Source organism: Micropterus dolomieu, linkage group LG09 (assembly GCF_021292245.1).
Source record: "Micropterus dolomieu isolate WLL.071019.BEF.003 ecotype Adirondacks linkage group LG09, ASM2129224v1, whole genome shotgun sequence".
NCBI classification, from domain to species: Eukaryota; Metazoa; Chordata; class Actinopteri; order Centrarchiformes; family Centrarchidae; genus Micropterus; species Micropterus dolomieu.
Genome location: NC_060158.1, coordinates 14,390,137 through 14,410,130, shown reverse-complemented (window position 1 = coordinate 14,410,130; position 19,994 = coordinate 14,390,137). Strand labels below are relative to the sequence as shown.

At 42.6% G+C, this 19,994-nt stretch overlaps 1 protein-coding gene across 2 annotated transcripts in view; it reads right to left on the bottom strand.

Moving 5' to 3' along the window:
* Window positions 1-19,994, bottom strand: part of tshz1 (teashirt zinc finger homeobox 1) — a 30,759-nt gene that overhangs the window by 9,804 nt on the left and 961 nt on the right. Inside the window, exons 1-2 of one of the 2 annotated variants that reach the window (XM_046059326.1) lie at window positions 19,421-19,675; window positions 18,610-19,264 (exon numbers count right to left, since the gene is read on the bottom strand). In XM_046059326.1, coding sequence (XP_045915282.1) covers window positions 18,610-18,649 — 40 coding nt within the window. In that variant the 5' untranslated portion in view covers window positions 18,650-19,264; window positions 19,421-19,675. Of the gene's footprint in view, window positions 1-18,609; window positions 19,265-19,420; window positions 19,676-19,994 lie in introns of those variants that run through there. The other variant, XM_046059327.1, reaches the window with a different exon arrangement.

Genomic DNA, 19,994 nt, shown 5'->3' with positions numbered 1-19,994 from the left:
GATCTCAAAACTAACAAGCTAACAAAATAACACCCTTTCTTCAAAGATGCCGTCTTTTGAATTCACCTGCTTTGCCCCTTACAGTGGAGCTTCCTCCGACTAAACAACAGCTGCTCCCATCGCCTAGCAACAACCAGTTGATGGATGACCCCAAAGATGGATAATTACCATAAATCACTATGGTTGTGTGGAGAATAGAAGCAGAAAATCACTGTAGGGAAAAAAACAAGCTGTTTAACCACAGATTATACTAGTGTGCCTGGTGTTTGGGCTAACTTTGTCTCTCATGAATTTGTTAAATTGTAGTCGTCAGTAGATTTTCCGGCTGGCAAGAACTGGTTTGTGACCCCTAAATTCAGCAAAATCAAAAGTGGCATTGAATTTGTCTATTTGGGTTGTTTTTTGGGGCGTTTCTTCAGAGTAGCCAGTGTTGAATGAATAGGGGCTGTAAAATGAAACCTGATGAACTGACTCATGGGACAAAATCTGTCCTGAAGGAGCAGTAACAAAGAAAACAAAGTGGGCTGAGGAAGGAAGAAAGGAAACAGCAGAGAATGAATGACGGCAACAATGATGAGTTTAGTGCAGCAAATAAGACGAAGGGGGTAGGAGAAGAAAAAGAACAAAGAGGAAGTGTGTATACAGTCTGAACATACATGTATCTTTATGCACTGTCTGTCTGAGTGAGCGTCTGCAAAAGTGACAGAGTTGTGCGGTGAGATACTGGGAGAGGGAGAGAGAAAGGGGAGAGTAAAAAAAAGAAGAAAATGAGAGGGCGCAGGGCTAATGCTGCATTCACATGGATTCAGGCAGACGGTAGACGGCAGAAAGACAACACCTTCTGGACGGCACGGGAAAACAAACAAACAGTCAGACGGGATGACAGGACAGCAAAATGAAACAGGCATGATGATATGTTGCTATGGTGATATCAGCTACACAAAGTTAATAGCCAGATAGCTGGCTGAGCTAATATAGCATAACACACGTTCCATATTACCTAGCTGGTATTCCACCCAGTTCTGTGCTGACTGCCTGCCATATGTCAGCTTTTCTCTTTTTAATTAAATGTGAATTAATTTCAAATTCTGATCAAACTCTGCTCATATAATCCCGCTTGTTGTGGCATCAAAATTATTAGCTTCTCCTTGTCCAGATCGCCTGTGTTTTCATCATTTCATCGTAAAGGACGGCAAAAAGTTAAAATGTTTTAACTTTGGACAGCAAATCTACAGTTACCACTGCCGGTAATCTCTTCCGGCCTTACCTAATTTTACCCTCCTGCTCTCATCCACTAAAATGATATCCGGTTCGCCATCTACTGTCCGCCTCAATCCATGTGAATGTAGCATAAAACAGGGTCACAACCTAACCAGTTCAGTCTAGTTGAGTCTGGTTGCACAATAAGCCATCAATCAACCTTCTCCACGCTGTCAGACCTCCCCTCAATTCACAGAGGCCATCCACTTTGTACACTGCTGAGGAACAAAACATTCAGAAGGAAAAGAGAGACAGAGGGAGAGAAAAAAAAAATACACACACACGGAGGCACACACAACCACACACACAGTTCCACGAATCTGATCCTTTACTCTCTGTGGGAAGGAAGCACCTTAAACACTCACTCACACCAGAAAACGGCACAGTGAAATTCATCCATGCGTCTTTGCAAACTATTTGGTTCTTGTGAGCCTGGTGACTAGCTGAATCTGGCAGGGTTAGTTGGTCATCTACTGTTGCTGGTGAGATAACCGCTTACAAGCTAGCCAATCGGGAACAAGGCAGAGCTAGTCCTAGCAGTGTGAAGTCGGCTTGCTATTCGTCAATGCCGCAAATTCACAAACTTGACACAAATACACTGATTTTGCAAAAGTTTAAAAAAAGTCTGATTAAAGACAGAGGGGTGGCACACACTAGTCATTTTCATCTTTCTGGATCAAACATGTCATCAGCTTCTCTTTACCATCATTTACTTATTTGCAGGACATTAAAAAAGAAACCAAACACACCAGATATGCAACACAAGCCTGAACACAAGAATGCAGAGGACTTTGTGAGAACAGGACCTCAGAGGCCTGACTCACATCCCATTTCCCAACATAAACAAAGAGAAATCATAACTTTAAAAAACATAAAGTCACTTCAGGGAAATTAATTAGAAGCGCAAACCCTCAGGGCAGGAGGCTGCTCAGGACATCCAAACGTCCCCAAACATTTTAGTGCTTTTAACTGCATGTGTCACCAGGGAAATTCCAGCAATTGTGCACCATCAAAACCGTTATCCTTTATGCATCGCCACATTTTCTTTTGCATTCTGCCCCCTCAAGTGACGAGTTAGTGCTGAAGTCTGGCGCGCCATTAAACAAAGTTCTACTGTTTCATTTCAACTCTAGTTTAGGATTTAAAGCGTGATGAAAAGCATAGGGGCGTAACAAAAAAATATAACAAAAGCATAAGCTTAACCACACAGCAGTTTGGAGTGTGTGTGTGTGGACTTTTTTTCTCCTTTCCTGATGACCATGGCAATAAAGTGACAAAAGAAGAAATGATAGGAGGGAGGAGGGATTAGGGGCTAGAAAAGGGTCCCTGGAGTAAGTCAGTAAATTATGTACTGGGTTCTCAAAGTGGACTAGTATCAGTTGCCATCTCAGCCTAATTGCGTCTGTGTGCGACTATGCATGCATGTGTGTGTGTGTGTGTGTGTGTGTGTGTGTGTGTGTGTGTGTGTGTTTGTGTGTGTGTGAGCATACAATGGCTATGAACAGCTTCACAGTCAGAGAGAGAGGCAGGAAGAGAGGAAGCAATCCTTCAACAGAGCACAATATCAGACTGTGGACAGACAACTAACGGCTGGAAGGTTCTGGAAACGAGAGAAAAGCCTGCCTCCCTCACATTTCAGCTCCAAACGCCGCCTCCCAAAGTGCCCTCCATCTAACACTAACACGCACACACTCACACACACATAAATGGCACCATAACTCCATATCCGCAATCAATCTCCGCTATGAAGACACATCCATCTTCAGTAATGTTAATGGGCGGGTTTTGGGGGTGGGAGGGGGTGGACGACAGGGGTAAAACAGAGGGTATGTGACTACAGAGCTGACCACAGAGCAGTGTGAGGTAATACAGGCTGTGTGTGTGTGTAAAAGAGACAGAGTAAATGAATAAAAAGTGAGAAAAGAGCTATGTGCGTTAGTGTATTTGTCTTCATGTCGGGAGGTCAGGTGTGTGTGCGTCAGTGTGTGTGGGAGAGAGACTGATGGCTGTCAGCTTGCATCTGGCAGAGAAAATAAATTAGACTTATGAAGACAAATGAACAGGCTTTGGAAAGAGTAAACGGGGGTGGCAGGGGATCACGGCGGTGAGAGGGAAGGGGGAAAGGAATAGGAATGAAGAGGGAGGGAGACATAATGAAGGAGAAAAGAGGGATATTGTGAGTATGCGGTGGCATGGATATGAAAGGAAGGAGATGGAGCGGCGTTGCCAACTAAGTGAGTTCCTTTCGGCAGCCAGTGACCGTTCATTAAGAAGGACGGGCACACAGACAGGCTTGCTGCTGGCAACAGGAGTAGCTTTGGCTGCGTCTTCCCTGGCTGCGAGGGAAACATATATGTGGGTGTATGTGGGTGTATGTGTGGGTATGTGTGTTTGTGGGTCTGGTGCCAGCATGTTAAAAATCCAGCAATTCTTTTTTTTTTTTGCTTCAGCTGAGTGCTTTACAGGACTTTTCTTTCTTTAAACACAGGCAAAAAAACAGCTTAAAGCCCCAATACAGCTTGGATATGTGTTATCACTTGGTTTGTGTCTGTGCCTCTGAGTGTGTGTTTCCTCTGCTTGTGTGTTGGTGTCAGCGTGCATCCATGTGTATTCTATCTCCGCAGATTTGTCAGTGTCTATCCCATGACACACTCCCCTCGTTGCGAGTGGAGGAGAGCTCTCGGGGGGCTTTGTCACGCGGCGGTCTGTTCTTTTCCTGAGGCCTGGCGCCCCTCGTTTGATAAATGACACATGTCATTCTGTCAGCCCCTGCCATCCGGGCTGGGAGGCCCCGAGCTGATGTATGGCCGCCCAGGCTAAAGGAAATCGGAGTGTTTTGGCAGCACCCTGAGAACGTGGCCTCTTATAAGGGGTATGTGTCTATGTGTGTGTATGTGCGTTTGTGCCTGTCTTGTCTGTGATACTGAGCGCATGTTTAATTATGTGTGTATGTGCTATTAGTGAATGTCTGTGTCTCCCCCGAGTGAGTGTGTGCACGTTTGTGTGTGCGCATGTTCTCAACCTGTCAGGCGGACGGGCAGAGGGAGACAAATCATCGTCATGGCCGCCCCAGCTGTTCCCCAAATTTGGTGCGAGGAGGAAAGCGAGGGGGAAAAAAATCCTGCCGTTTGAGTTTTAAACGGTTGATGCTTCCCAGAAACGGGAATGAGTGAGAGGACAAGTGGAACTGAGTGCACACACACACACACACACACACACACACACACACACACACACACATACTGAATCACAACTCCAATGCTGGAACAGGAATCAGGCCAATCGCAGAAGGAAGCAACAGACAGCATGAGTGGTTTTCTTGAAAACAAACAAGCGCGCACACAAACACACACACACACACACAAACACACATGCTTGTGACATACACATATGTAAACACATGAACACAAACTTTGGGCAAGGCATTTGCACCTTTAACCGAAATTAAAAGCCTGACAGGCAGGCAAAACAAAAACCTTAAACATGTTTACAGAACTGTCAGACATTAAAGAACCTGCATCCCCTGTCCGCCTTTTTCCGTCCGCCACGTGAGCATGCTAGAACTTTACCGTAATCCTAACACTAAGCCTCGCCAGATTTGTTTGCAAGAATTTCTAAAAATCGTCCTTGCTAAACTATTTCTGGTCCTTCCAGCTACACACGCACACACACACTTCCACAAACATTTCCCTGGTGTAGGACAGTCCCACCTGGAGGTGGTGAACTCTGCTTGACCCTGTTTGATTGGGCGCCAGCCGAACTCCCCACCCCCCTCTCCCACAGAAAAGAAGCGGGAGAAGGGAGAAAAAAAACAGCGTCATTAAGCTGTGAGTGATGAGTGGCAGCCATGGGTGACATCCTCCCCTCTCTCCCTTTCTCTCTCCTCCACGATCCAACTGCTTTCACTGTCTCTCTCCCTCTCTCTTTTTTTCTTCTCCATTGCCTTGATACTTTTTTCTCTCTTGCTTTATCCACCTCTCTCTCCATCCCTCAACCCCTCAAGTCATTTCTCTTTCACTCCTCTGTTGCTTTGCCTCCTCTTTTTCCACTCCCTCCTCATCCCCCCCCACCCTTCCCTGGTTCTTTTTTGTCTGCTGTCACTCTCTTTTTCTCACCCCTTTATGCCCCTCCTCACACACACACACACACACACACACACACACACACACACACGAACAATAGTGCCTCACTCAGTCCTGTCTAGTTCTCTGGCCCCGGTCATGTAGACACTCAGCTCCTCCATACATAATAGATCCCAAATATCAAGAGGAGGGGGGCACATTTTCATCCGTTCAGGATTGTGCCATCAGCACTGCGTCCACAGTAGCTCCACTGTCTGCCACTGCAAGACTAAAAATGTCCAACTGTAGTTTTAAAATAGTTTTATGGCTTCCTATAAATATATGAAAATGTCTTGTTAACCAGCTTCTATTCAGATGGCCCAGTAATGTGGTTAACTTTTAGCTTAGCAATTTTCAAGCTTTTAGATATTCTCAACTTTTAATTAAGCCTCACAGCACAATGTCATATCTTGTCTTTTTGTAAATAGAATGATAGATTTGCCAACAACCATGGGTGCTCCAAAAGTTCTTTTCCAAAACCTCTTTTCCAAAACTGCTTTAGATGTTAAATGTCCTGGATCGGCAGTAATGCGGTCTTGTATTACCTCGTATTAATGTCTAGTCACTCACATATTTTTTTTGTATTATAGCAGATCAGTGCAATACAAAGGTGAGAGAAAAAAAAGCAATTCTTAGATACAAAGTGATTTTATCTTGAACAATTCAGCATTGATGCACAAAAAGTCCTTTTGAGAGTATTCTGGCCTCTCTCTGGCTGGCTACTGTTATAGCGTGGTGAAGTCACTGTAGCTGAGAGTGTCACAAGGTAAATGACTGAACTTGATTTTAATCAGCACAAGCCATTCTGGGCCCTGAACTTTACTTTGACCAACTTTAATAGAACAATCCTGACATGCGCATTCTCTCTACTGACAAAAGCTTCGCCCTGTCCGCACAAAAGGAACTTAAGGTTATGGATATTGTCTGGCTCTTCTTATGAAATAAAGTAACTAGATACATCAAGGAGTCAGTCCAAACCTCCCCAGGCATACAAAGCACATCCTGAGTCCTGGTCTCTCACACAGTGGGCTCTAATCACAAACACCGAGGCTGTGTCTCCTGTTTCTCACACTGATAAGTTGATATGAGAGTTTCTCTGGCAGCCCCAACAACAGGCAAGTTCAAAGCTGCACACATTTCTTTCTCATGTTGGGTAGAAGAATGATTGAAATCAAGATGACATGTAAACTTAACTTTAACTCATCAGTTTGTATACTTCTGTTGAGTTAATAAATGATGTTGGCAGTGAATGCAACTGACCCTTTTTATGTGTTCCATACAGTAAGAAAACATATCAAGCAAATGTATCAAACCTTTCTTTTAAAAAGAAAAAATGCCAAAACTGAATATATTTGGGTGGGTCCTGACAAAACAGGCAATTTGATGACATCAAATTGTAAATATTAATGGCCATTTTTTTTTTTACTATTTCCAACTTTTTATAGACCAACTGAATAATTGAATATTCAAGAAAATAACCGTTGGTCATTCAAATAATATTAAATTGCAGCCCTAAAACAAACTGTAGCACACAAATCAAAGCATAGTATGTTTTTGATAAATGCCATGTATATTTTTAGCTGAGGGTTGCTGTCCAGTTAGATGTAAATATTGTTACAGAGTCATTCCCAGTTCAATGTGTAAGGCATGACTTTCTCTAGGCTTATTATCTGGTCGCTAAAATCTGATAGCAGTATTTGTTAAGCCAAGTTAAAGAACGAAGCTCCAACTATGAGGCAAGGCAGAAAAAGGAATGAAGTGACAAACCTTGACCGATTAGTCAAGTAAAAAAAAAGTATGTCACACTCACCTAGAAATGAGTCATACACACTGGGAATGTGGCCATTCTTGGACTTTGAATGTAAGGCCAGACAGATTCCAAATATACTGTTGAGTATTCAGCAAGATGACACATATATTACACAGACCTTCACAAAGGTGAAACAGCAAACGGCACCCAAAGTATTAGGTAAGATACAAAGTACAATACTAATAAATTGACATAAATGGACCAGTTAGACAAGATCCAGAAACCTTTTGTGAACAGTATTTTGCAGGAGGAAGTCATAATCATCAACAACAAGGAAAAAAGTACAAAACAAATAAATGTACTCAAAGTATCAAAAAGTAAAGTACATATCATGACAGTGGTATATTACTAGACATTATTATGGATTATTTTATCGATTATCACTGATGTGTAAGCAGCATTTCAATGGTGTAGCTGGTTGAGATGGCACTCATCTGAACTACTTTATAAGCGGTTGTTCAGTCTACAACAACAGCTCGTATTTCATGAGCTGATCGTATTTTTAATATGAAAATCTTAAAAGGAATAGTTCAACATTTTGAGAAATACACTTATGTAATGTGTAACTCCAGCTGTCAGATAAATGTAGCGGAGTAAAGTGGAAATACTCGAGTTAACTACCTCAAAATTGTACTTAATTACAGTACTTGAGTAAATGTACATCACATCATTCATTCTTGTTTTTACGTCCGAGTTCAATGTTGATGCAGAGTATCACACAAACATTATTCAATGTCAAAATGTTTTCAAGGTAGTTGGTTTGATGTAGTGGCAGTCCTGTTATCACGTACCATCAGGATGAGAGAGACCAGAGCCAGACAGACAGAAAGAGACACAGGTGATCAGAAACAGATGCTCAGGCGGACAGTGAGTTAGACAGACAGTGTCGGTTTGTTGTGTGAGGGACTGAGTGACATGAGAGAGACGCACTGACCGAGGAGACATTTGGGTGTACAAGAGAACTCCCACTGTTCTCTCTGAGACAGACGACTTAGAGGGACAGAGCTGAGCTTATACCCCCCTGTGATTGTCACTGTCTGAGACAGAACGGCGGCTAAGGGAAGATTTGGGAGGAATATATTTTTTAAGGGGGGGGGGGGACATGTGGTGTTGTTGAATTGACTGGAATCCTGAGACATTATATCCCCTTTCAACTGCCCATCAAGCCGACGACTGTTAAGTGATTACTTTGTGTAACCCTGAGCGAATTGTGGTCAATGGGTTTCTTTTTAACGAAAGCCTCAAACCAAACTGAATAGACACCAATAAAATATGCTTTGATTCTTTTCCTGTGCAACAAGCTTTATGGATAACTGTCTGCTTAATGGGAATGGAAATGGCTCTTGGAAAAATTGTGACAGTCATGTGTTTAGACTTCAAAGAAGACAACACAAAACTTAACTACCCTGTGACCTTTCGGATATTTTTATAACTCAGAAGTGTGACTGCAGGATGTCGCTGAAATCAGACTACTGAAAAAAAAGAAAAGAAAAAGAGGTTCCTGAAATATGAGAACATGGCCAGTGGGCCTGAAAGGGTATTACGCTCTCCTTTTCAGACGTCGAGTTCATGTTCTTGTAACCAGTTCACTGCTTCTTGAGCATCCGGTGAGAAAGCGATAGATGAGGGCGAGAGACAGGGAGAAAGATGAAAGAAAATATGAGCAGGGTTGAGGAGAATTGAGTCAGTAAGATAGAGATTGATGACAGATAGGAAGATGAGAAAAGGCTTACAGGGAGAGAGAGAGAGGAGGCCAGTTATCCCAAAAACATGGAGAGAGAGAGAGAGAGAGAGAGAGGGGGGGGGGGGGGGGGGGAGGAAAGAGAGATGGCAGTGGCACTACACCAGGCTGCAGCATGACCTTCCCCAGCGTCCGCTCTCAAGGACAGAGTGTCATCTGTTAACTGTATCCGTTCCCAGATGGCTTATCTGCAGTAAACTAGTGTCCAAAAAAAATGATATTCATTGCTTCTCAACCCACCTTATCGGTTAAATAAACACTCCCTTGGGGATAGAAATTTCCGCCCCCTGACTTTCGTCCACTTGCAGCAATTGCTGGATATGCTGAGGCCAGCTTTTATCAGTCTCCATGTAATAAAAACAAGTACCTTTCTTCTCATGATTTACAGTACCGGTCCTTTGCTGTTTTTTGCAAAACATGCTCTACATACAGCACAACCAAGGCTCTCTTTTGAGCCGTGGAGGGAAAAAGAAACTTTTACCCCAAGCTGCTGCTTAGTTTGCATATGTTTAATTAATGTTAATGTTCTCCTGATGTTTACAGGGGGATTATATTCAAAACAGCAACAGTGTACAGTTATCATGTGTACATATCCAGCCCTCTGCAACCATAACAAAACAAACAGAATGCACTAATTCTATTTGTAAGCCTCAAGCCTTTTATGGGTTGCTTTATAGTTTGGTGTGAAGAATTGATGCAACTCTACTTTTAATTTTCCTGTTCGGAACTTTAATGGAATTTCTGCTGAGATACAACATTCAGCCAAAAAATACTGCAGTAGTTAGTGCTTTGAATGTCTCTTATTTGTCTCCGCTAGATAGTTTCTGAGTGTTTCAAGCCTTCCTGCTAGTCGTAGATATTGTTAGCATGTCAGTAAGGTTGGGCGATGTCTACAAAATGTCCATCGGACGATGTCTACAATGAAACATTGGGATGGACGATGTCATCAGGTGCACGGGGGGGGGGGCAGGAGTCGTCTTATGTGCATGTGTTCTGGCACAGACTTCACTCGGTATTAACTTTCGTTGTTTGATAGGCTGCGTCATTAATAAGCCGATGCGTGGCTCACCTGCCTCCGTGATAACGGATCGCTGGTGGAAATATACGGGAAAAAGACGATTTATCAGTCTTTTATGCGACTTTATAAAACATACTGCTGATGGAGAAAATGGAGCCTGAGACAGACAGAGGCGGGGCAAGTCGGGGTGTTCACCTGAGGTGTAGGTGTGTGTGAGTGTGTCAGAGTGTGGGTAGAGAGACTTCCGAGGCAGATGCAAAGCATACTTAAAAACAATAAGAATGTTTGTGTGTGGTATAATGTCAAAATTTGAGAGTTTTTTTCTGGGGGGGGGAAATTTACAATCACGATGCTGGCTCACCGTCATGTCTCTCAGTCATCGCCATCAGCCCAACCCTACATGTCAGCATTCCCTTTTGAAATCAATAATAATTTTTCAATTAATTTGTTTTACTGAAATAATTGAAGAGTAAATGGAAAGTTTACATTGCTAGAAAAAACTAAATCTAGGGATGCACCAATACAACCTTTTCTTCCCTAATACCAATTCCACTACCTAAACTCAGTGTATCTACCATGCTTCTTTACTTCCTTAAATTTAAAATATGTAGCATTCATTTGGATCATTTTATGTAAAATAACATGAGGCCACAGAATTGCTGCGGATTGCTGCCTTGACTTAATGAATGTAACTGATAGCAGAAACACTTAAATTATTTTAATGACATTGAGGAAGAATCTGTATTTAATGTGGATCTGTCACATCTGGCCGATACCTGATCCGCTTAATTAGGTCAACATGGGCCAAATATGGATCGGATTAGCTTAACAATCCATCTTCTCTTTTCTTGAACAGCCTATGAAGTTATCTTTAACCCACAAGGTGACAAGAAGGTGGTTTCTAAAATTTTAAAAAACTGCGGGCCGGTTCCTTTTGTTGGAATTATGGGAAGCGAACAGGGTGCCTGGCGTACAAAAGCAACATGTTTCAAATAATTTCATACTAGACATATGAATTACACACATACTTTTGTCCAGCCAGAGAGTTTAGTTTTGAGATACTACATAGTGGTGTAAGTATTTAATATACTTGGTATCATTTAAAACACAAAAGAGAATGAAACGATGGTAATATGAAACTGTTATACATTATCTGAGGAACTCTTGAGACAAGTTCAAGGACTAAACTGACAATCAAAAAGGACATATGTGTTTATTTTTGTCCCTTCTTGTGTCTGCAGCTCTAAAGGATAAAATGTATTTATCTAGCAGAAGCAAAAGCAAGTGAATGTGTTGGTGTGGGTGTCTGCAGTAGAGCACAGGCACATATAATCAGCAGCTAATAACAACACGGTGGGAGTCGCTGCCCCATCATAAATCAATTGGCAAAATAATTGCTAATACACTGGTTATCGATTAGCGTGCCCGCTATGCACTCATTTTGTGGGGCGACCGCGGCTAAGCGCTAAAGCACTGACAAGGGTAAAGTGTTATTTCTCAAAAAGGCACACAGACAGACAGCTGGGCAGGGAAAAAATGACTACAGGGTCTCGGCAGTAATTCTTAATTGACACCTGTCAGAGCAATGGCAGCAGTCACAGCTGCAGGAGAACGTCTACCCAAGTCCTGTTCATCTGTCACTTTTAATACCTTTTCTTCACAGCCCCTCTTTCTCTCCCTCTGTTGTCTTCCTCCCCTCACCCACCCTCCTTCAACCCAGATGTTCAAGGCTGGTTAACAGAAGCAACACAACTTCAGGGCTGGGTAGTACAGGGCACTCAGCGCTGTTTACTTTGTGGATCAAAGGCAGTATTTCAGTCTTAGCTTAACTGACTGAGCTCTTGACTCAAGTATCAGCAATTTGAGGGAGCAAGAGATTCAATACGAAGAAGTACTGAGAACGATCTAAACTGTGCCTGCTCTGGTGGCCATGTACCTCCAGCCTTATCTCTAGCATCACCACCATGATTACTGCAAGAGTAGCCGCCTCAGTGGTAATTTCTAATATCAGGGATAGCACAAAAAAAAATAAGGATGCTGAGTAATTTATGAGATCACCTGAGCAAAATACAGAAACAAAATATCTGAATCAGAGTAGAGTCTTTCAGGCTTGGACAAATTCAATCACAGCAGCCAACGCTGGATAACTCTGTCTCTCCAATAACGGTGTCTGTCTGGCAGTGCACCAATCATGCATGGACACACACGATTCATACAGATACACAGATGTAACATTACACTGGAACTGAAAGATAAAAACTTAAAGTGTATTTATGCTAACATACTCAGATGCTGCAGACATACGAGACTGCATATAAATGGAATAAAATATGGGACAACAACAAAACATACACAGAAGACACACTCTAGACTGGAGACAGTCGAGATATGGACTCCCCTGAGCACACACTGACCTCCAAGTGTACCCTAGACCATCTTCTGGCCTTAAATCATGACTTGCCATTTTTCTTCTTTCTTTTCTACATCTGTCATTCCTTTCTTCACACCTAATTCCCTTTGTGCTTCAATGTCTGATTATTAAACTGCTTGAATGTTTAGGAAACGGACAGTCCAATGTTTGTGTGAAGAAGCAAATGCAGTTGGCCCACTTTGGGTGTCTGATTGCCCACAATTCTTTGCTGCTTTGCCAGAGCCTATATAAACTAGGAGGATATTCCAACAATAGTTTTGGTTGCATAACGTTGAGTCAAATAACTGGATGTCTGTTTCTTAACATGTGGAAAATAAAGAATTTGCTATGTTAAATAAGGTTTTCAGCGAGTGTATACGTATAAAGCAATCAATAGAATTTATATTAGAAACCCTGCCCGTAATTTCCCCCTCGCCTCCTTTCACCCAACTGGCTATTTCCCTCAATCAGCAGGAAAACTTTGCCAACATAGTGTGTATGCTCCACAATAATCAGCAACCGGTGGTCTAAACCTCTCAAGGGCATTCATGTGGATGATTTCATTCTTGTTATTATTCCTGTTATTATTATACATCCCCAATGTACATTGTGGCTTTTTGTTGTGCAGCTGTTTTGAATCAAAGCCAAGATATCTTTGTGAATGGGAAACAGACGCACTGAAAATCAGACACAATAAATACACGCAGGATGTATTTAAGAGTGAGGATGCTAGTGAGTCTTATTCTTGTAAAAAAAAAAAAAAACAATAAATAACAGACCTTGTTTTCTTTACTTCTTTGTCAAGGCTCCTTTTGTTGTGCTTGAGTGAAAATCCAGGTTTTCCTGCTTCCTCTGAACCTCATTAAGCTCTGGGATAGTTTTACCTCACGGCCGCAGCCCTGAATGCCTTTACATTGTCACCCTGCTGGCGAGCTTAATTCCCACATATTTTCATTTCAATCCTCTCTTTTCCATAAGAGCAGTCATCGATCTTCATTTGTCACTTAACCTCCACGCAGATGAGGACGGAGAGTGTAGTGGTGCGAGTGTGCGTATTAGTGTGTCTTTGATTTCCTGGAGGCCTACTGACTCTGACACCACATGCAAATGAAACTGCGGGTGTAGCGGAGTGTGGGATAGCAAATATATCCACCGACTCCTTCAGTCAATGTCACCTGTTAATGACACTTTACATATACTGCCTTATCACAGGATCGGAATATTTCACATTCACACACACACGCGCACGCATGCGCCCGCCGAGTTGCACCAACCTCTCGTCTTGCTCAGTGATTCAGACTCACACACACACACACACACAAACACAACGGCGTGCTCTGTTCTCATCTACAGACTTTTCACTTCAAATAGCATAATTTTTTTCCCCTCACAGCGAAGCTTCAACTTCTGACAAATGTCATTAAATACTTTATCAGAAGCATCCCGATAAAACCAACACAAGTTTCCAAGGTGTTGGCTTCTTAGTTGACAGGCGCCGTGAGCTAAATTTCTGCAGAGGAAATACAATGCAAAGTAACAACAACAAAATATATTAATGTCGCTCGGCTTAGAATTTTGTTCCTGTTCTGTCAAACAAACCAAAAGCTGTTAGCAGAAAGATCAGAGGTATAAAGTATAAAGGAAAGGTATTAAGAAAATCTTTCACATTCAGTGGAATATATATTCAGCTACACCTATTCTTTAACTATTAAAAACTACCTGAATTGCAAATACTGTATGACTATTTACAGTTCATGTACTAAGCATAAGTGTACATTCAAGCTTGAGACTGCAACCATTCATAACCTTGTTCTTAGGTTTCAGTTGTGTCCAGCATGGTGCTGCCATCACATTTTCACACCTCACACTGTTTGCAACCTCTGCTGATGAGTTTACACTGGAACAACTAGGGATGGGTATATGGGAAGTGGCTAACACCGAGTTGATTATATCAAGGCAGCTTGCAGACTTGACACCTTGCTGAATTTGTAAGCATTAATCGGTGGGGCCCTGTCACTGATCCGTCAGCTACCTGGATAATTAGGAACCACGGCTAACGATGCCGTCGGGAAGAAGGGAAACTCAACTTCTCCCCACCCGCCCACCCTCAAGTCATAATTAAGAGACTCCTTTTGCATTGAGGTGGCGATAGCGGCAGTAAAGGGGCATGTGTTTAAGAGAAACTGATGTCAGTGGAGGAGCTCACAAGGCGAGCCGCTCTCTGTGCATCCTGTTCAATCAGTGTGTACCTCATTGTGGCTTCAATCTGGATGTGTTGCAGAGTGCTTTAATTAAACATGTGCTGAGCTCAGCTATACAGAGAGATCATTAAAACGTAGCACTGAAGTTCGTTTATTGGAGACACTGAATCACACATATTAAAGAAATTAACAGCATCCACAGCCTCTCACTGTAATCTGAATACTTTATGTTTAGAGCGCTAAACTTTTTAATTAGTGGCGTCAGTGTGAGAGTGGCCAAACCCAGCCAGTTGCCTAACATTTCTATAAAGAGAGCAGACAAAGGCAAACTAATTACCGTCTTCGGCCATGAAGGAACACATTTCCACATGGTCATGTTTGACAGTATCACAGCATGTCACTTTTTCTCCCTTCATGATCCTGCACTAATTCTGTCAGTCCAGAAACTGCTCTCCCTGCTGTCAGTGGAGATGAGAATCCAGCACAGGATCAAATATTTCTAAACTTTAACATCTAAGAGTGAAAGGGAAACTGCATGGATTTCAGATTCCCTTCCTAATTCAACCTAAGAACAGTATAAAGATGTTAATCCCATACACTTGTATCCTGGTCCATCCCACTGTGGATTGGTCATCCACACTTTGCTCCGCCTCTTCCTCTGTCTCAGTCAGTAAAACTAAATATTTTTTGTCAGGACGGGTAAAAAGAAAAAATATTATTTTTGCAGCTTGACCTTTTTAACTCCTGCGGAATAAATTTAACACAGTGTCACACTGACATGTTGAATGATTAGCTGACAGATTCATTATTTAGAGTGACAGTGTTTGATTTAAGATATTGTGGCTGGCAAACTAAAAGCAAGACTAGACGTTGAGCAATACCATTAATTTTCCAACAGCAATCAAAACTATGACCCCGTAATAAGGCAAATACAGAATAATGGCTGCTTTGTATATCTTATATACAATATCTCACATCTACTAATTAAACTAATCACAAGTTATCTAGCTGTAATGTGTATAATATGTGCCATATATAAAAAATATCATGGTACTGATATCATGCAGTTTTATAAGATGCTGATTAGCGCAGTTACTATCAAACTCTTTATTGTGTCCTTTTCTCTAGATATAAAGTCCACTTATACCAGCACTTCAAATGCAACCAACGATTCCCTTTGATTAATCGACTACTGTATAAAACTTTCCCACATCCCAAGGTGACTCCTTGTTAACAAACAAAAAATACAACATTTATAATGATATTACAACAGATAGTTATAAACTAAAACTAAAATGTTGTGCATTTTCTACATAATAAATGATGCAAATGATGAATTGATAATCAAAATGGTTGGTGATTAATGTTGTGTCAATTGACTAATTGTTTCAGCACCGACCTTGACTGCACATAATCAAAGGCAACACTAGCACAATAACATTAGCGTTGCACTTTGCTGTTGTCTAGTTAAACATAAAATTCAAAAACCAAAAGAGAGAAACAAAACAAGTTCAGAGTACCAGTCCCCTCCTACATTTCCATTCTCATAATAATTAATTTATATTACAGCATTGTTTGCCTTTCATTAATTACTTGAGGTCCTTTGAGAAATGCCTCTACACAACTGCACTTCAGTGAGAAAAGACAAAAAAAACTCCCTGAAAATGACGACAAATGACTGCAGCAAGTCTGTGCTGCTCAAATTGCACTGCACTGAACTCAACTGCCAAAACTAACAGATGCAGTAATGCGGTTCCAAATGAAAGAACACTGATGTATTGTCACTGGCCATAAACTAGATAGGGTACAGCGCCATTACAGGGTCTAAAATCATCACTGTGACTGATGAAACAGAGCCCATTTGAAATGGCATACAAAGAGGCATTGAAGCCTGTCTCTCTCTCTCTCTCTCTGAGGAGCGTATGCAACATTTTGTTTTAGTGCAACTCCAAAGTGACAACTCGAGGTTGTGGAAATATCTGCTAATGCATTGTAAAAATAGCCTCCGTTTATAGGTGTGTACACCATTTCATAGAAGAAGCAGTCCCACACACACACACACACACATTAGTAGAGAAGTTTTTGGATTGACCATATGTCACACACTGGAAATAATGCAGAGACAAAGCCTGCCAAGTTGGGATTGACCATTACTGCCTGTGATGTATGTGTCTGTCACAAAAACAGACAATTAAATCAATATTCAAAAGCTGAGCCGGAATGGGGCCACTTCAGAGCTAGCTGACTGAACAGAAGAGGCTGGAAAACAGGAAAACCAACACCTTCTTTGTGCCCTGTTTTGTGGATTTCACCACTATTTGTGGCAGCGGCATAAACCGACACTATTCATTTTCACTGAGCAGGCTCACTCTTCAAACACATTTCTCTCTATCCATCACTAAAGCCTTGCGTCAATTAGAAATTACAGCCCCACCGAGTTCAAAGTCTTTCTGTCACAACCTTGATTAAGTCTGCTTAACCTCACATTTCCACCGCCTGCTTAACATTCTACAGCTGTTTTATTCGGCTTTGGTCATTACTGCACCAACTTCAAAGACTCTTCTGCCCCCCCCCCCCCCCCCCCTCCTTTGAAAATGCATGTCAATCACACACACACACGCACACACACACACACACACACACACACACACACACACACACGCATCTACCAGGGACATCAAATGGATTCAGGCAAACATGCGATTCTCTCTCAGAACAGTTCATGTCTGGTCAACTTAATGACAACATGTAGGCACGACTGTCAAAAGGCAATATGTCCAGTGCTGAAGTGGAAATTGAGGCATTGAATTTCTATGAAAATATGTAATTTTTTACTTTTGCTGAGGTCCTTTCTATGACAAAAACTAATCAAAAACATCAACTTTTAACATGTATGCCACTCAACTGAAACACACATAAGTACTTTAATTTACATCCTTTACTTTTTCATTTAAAAGGTTACTAATTAATAGGTTAACAGGAAGTTAGTTATTAGCAAGTTCTGGATTTTTATTATCATGTGGTGTCATTATTTCTATGGTGATTTACAGAGCAATTTTGTGCTCCCAAAAGTGATTCTACAAACTTTCTCTCCTCATATATGACTCCTCTATACATTTGGTGTTGGATTTGGGGCAGCCTTTAGGACGTACAACACTTCCCTCTTCCCTGTATGAGATGCTTCTCTGTAATCTCGCTACGCCCCAGCACCCCTCCTCCCCCGCTCCCTCCCCCTGTGGGTATTAATCGCAAAGTATTTATCCCGCTTGAGAACTTTTCTTTCAATTTGTCTTTTCTTTGCTCCTCGGCGGGGGCAAAAGTTATCCTTTGAGCGAGTCCAGCTGCCGGCGCATGCGTGTCTCTATGGTAAATGATTTACTGATGTTTATCAGGAATGAATAGATCAAAGGCAGTCGCACGACAGGCGATCAATCAAGCATCAAATCAAGGATGGCAATCCCAGAACTGGAAAAAAGCCGAAAATATGACACTTTTCTTTCTCTCTCTCTGCTTTCTTTTTTTTGTTACTGGCAGCAACACATCAAACACGCTAGCCTGTAAAAATGAGATAAGATGAGCTTTGTTTGGAGAACTTGGGTGCTGGCAACCTAGTGGAGGATCTGCTTTTAAAGCGTTGAAACTGAAGTGCAGCTGAGACAGATTTGGCACCGAAGCATGGCTGCGTAAACGAAACACAGCCTACTGTTGCCAGCCCAACATGCCTTAGATTAGCAGAAATAAACTTATTATGGGCTGTTGAGATGTTGTAAAAGCGTGCATAAAGGCAGAATTAACCTGACATTAGCTTTGCTCCACACTGAATGCACATAGTGACTCGAGGAGAGTGAGAGAAGTCTGCTGTCTGTAAGAGGTCCTGTTGTCCTTGTATTGTGTCCTGCGCCAGGCCTGTGTGCTGCTCTGTAAACTTGTCTGCGCACCGAGTCTGAATCCTGGCTGTTTGTCGTGACTGTGCGGAGAATAGTCTAAAGAGTGTGTGCGTTTCTGATGGGGGGGGGGGGGGTTGTTTGTTTAAAGAGCCGGGGCTTACCTGCTGACCGCCGCGGTGCTTGCTGCTTTCTCCTCGGCATGCTGCTGCAAGACTTTCCGCTTGACTTTTCATGCAGAGATCAAAATAGCGGACAAGCTGGAGAGGAAACCGGTGCAACGGGAGGAAATCAAAGCCAGCAGCGTTTCCTCAGTTCTTCAGCTGGGTGACAGAATTACACTGTAGATCCCTCGCAGGGTCAGGAAGTCTTTTTTTAAATCGATGCAAGTGGGGGTTTAATCTCTATGCGTCTCTGATCATTTTATAATCGGTATGTCCGGCGAGAAAAATGTAGATTACAAATAATTTAACGCAAAAGGGGGCTCGTCCGTGAACTTCTGCCGATCAGAGAAACTCATCGCAGTCTGGGTGGGTGAAAAACTGGCGGAAAGCTCCGTGCGGATATCAGTCTATCGAGTAGGGATATGGACAGCTGCCGGAACCCCTCTCCGCGTTTCCATCAAAATAGGTTTACACCCCCTCTCTGGACTATTTCATACCTCTATTCACAGGAAAAGTAAAGAAAATGGAGCTCCTCGTCTTATGTTTTAACTCGCTCGGCGCTGGAGATGAGTCCAAACTGCGCTGTAGTGTCTCTCTCCCTCCGTCCGTCCGTCCGTCCAGGTGCAAGCTCCGCGTCTCCAACCTCCGCTACGGTCTTTGGGAGGAAATCGGGAGAAAGAGAGGAAAGAGTGACACGTTAGCCGGGCTGGGTGTGTGTCAATCAGTCAAGTATGCGCACGGAGAAAACCCCGCAGCAACTCGCTCACACCCCGTCTCTCTGAAAACACCCACTGGATAATGAAATACTCACATACACGCTGTCCGTCCGATTGGCAACATGAGCACTTGACGAATTTGTCAGAAACTCATCACAAAACACAACGAGCCGGTCCGCCCTCTGAGCCACAGATCATGGGTTAGTGCTCCCTGCTTTTTGTTTATTATCATTTATTCTAAAGAGCGCAACGAGCGTCCCCGGATATTCTCCGCAGTGAAATGTGCGCACATTGGTGATGCGCGGTGCGTTCAGACAGCTCCCACTGATAGACAGACACATCCAGCTGCCTTTCCGGCCTCTCCTTTACTCCACCCCTCCACAAGCGTCACCCTGACAGTCAAAGCCCACCTGTCAATCTGCTGCTCTAATTGTTCACTGGGATGGCTTTCATTTCAACGCCTTTCTGTCCCCGCACACACACACACACACATACACACACACACACATACACAGGAGATTCGCGTGTACGAGTGGCCGATTTGTAAACTTGCACTATAACAGCAGAATGAGAGGTGCCTCAAAAAGTTGACGCGCCGCCTACGCGTATGTGAGGGAGATTTGTAAAAATCTAAATGAGATTGGGTTTAATAGTTGCTGCAGCAGTATT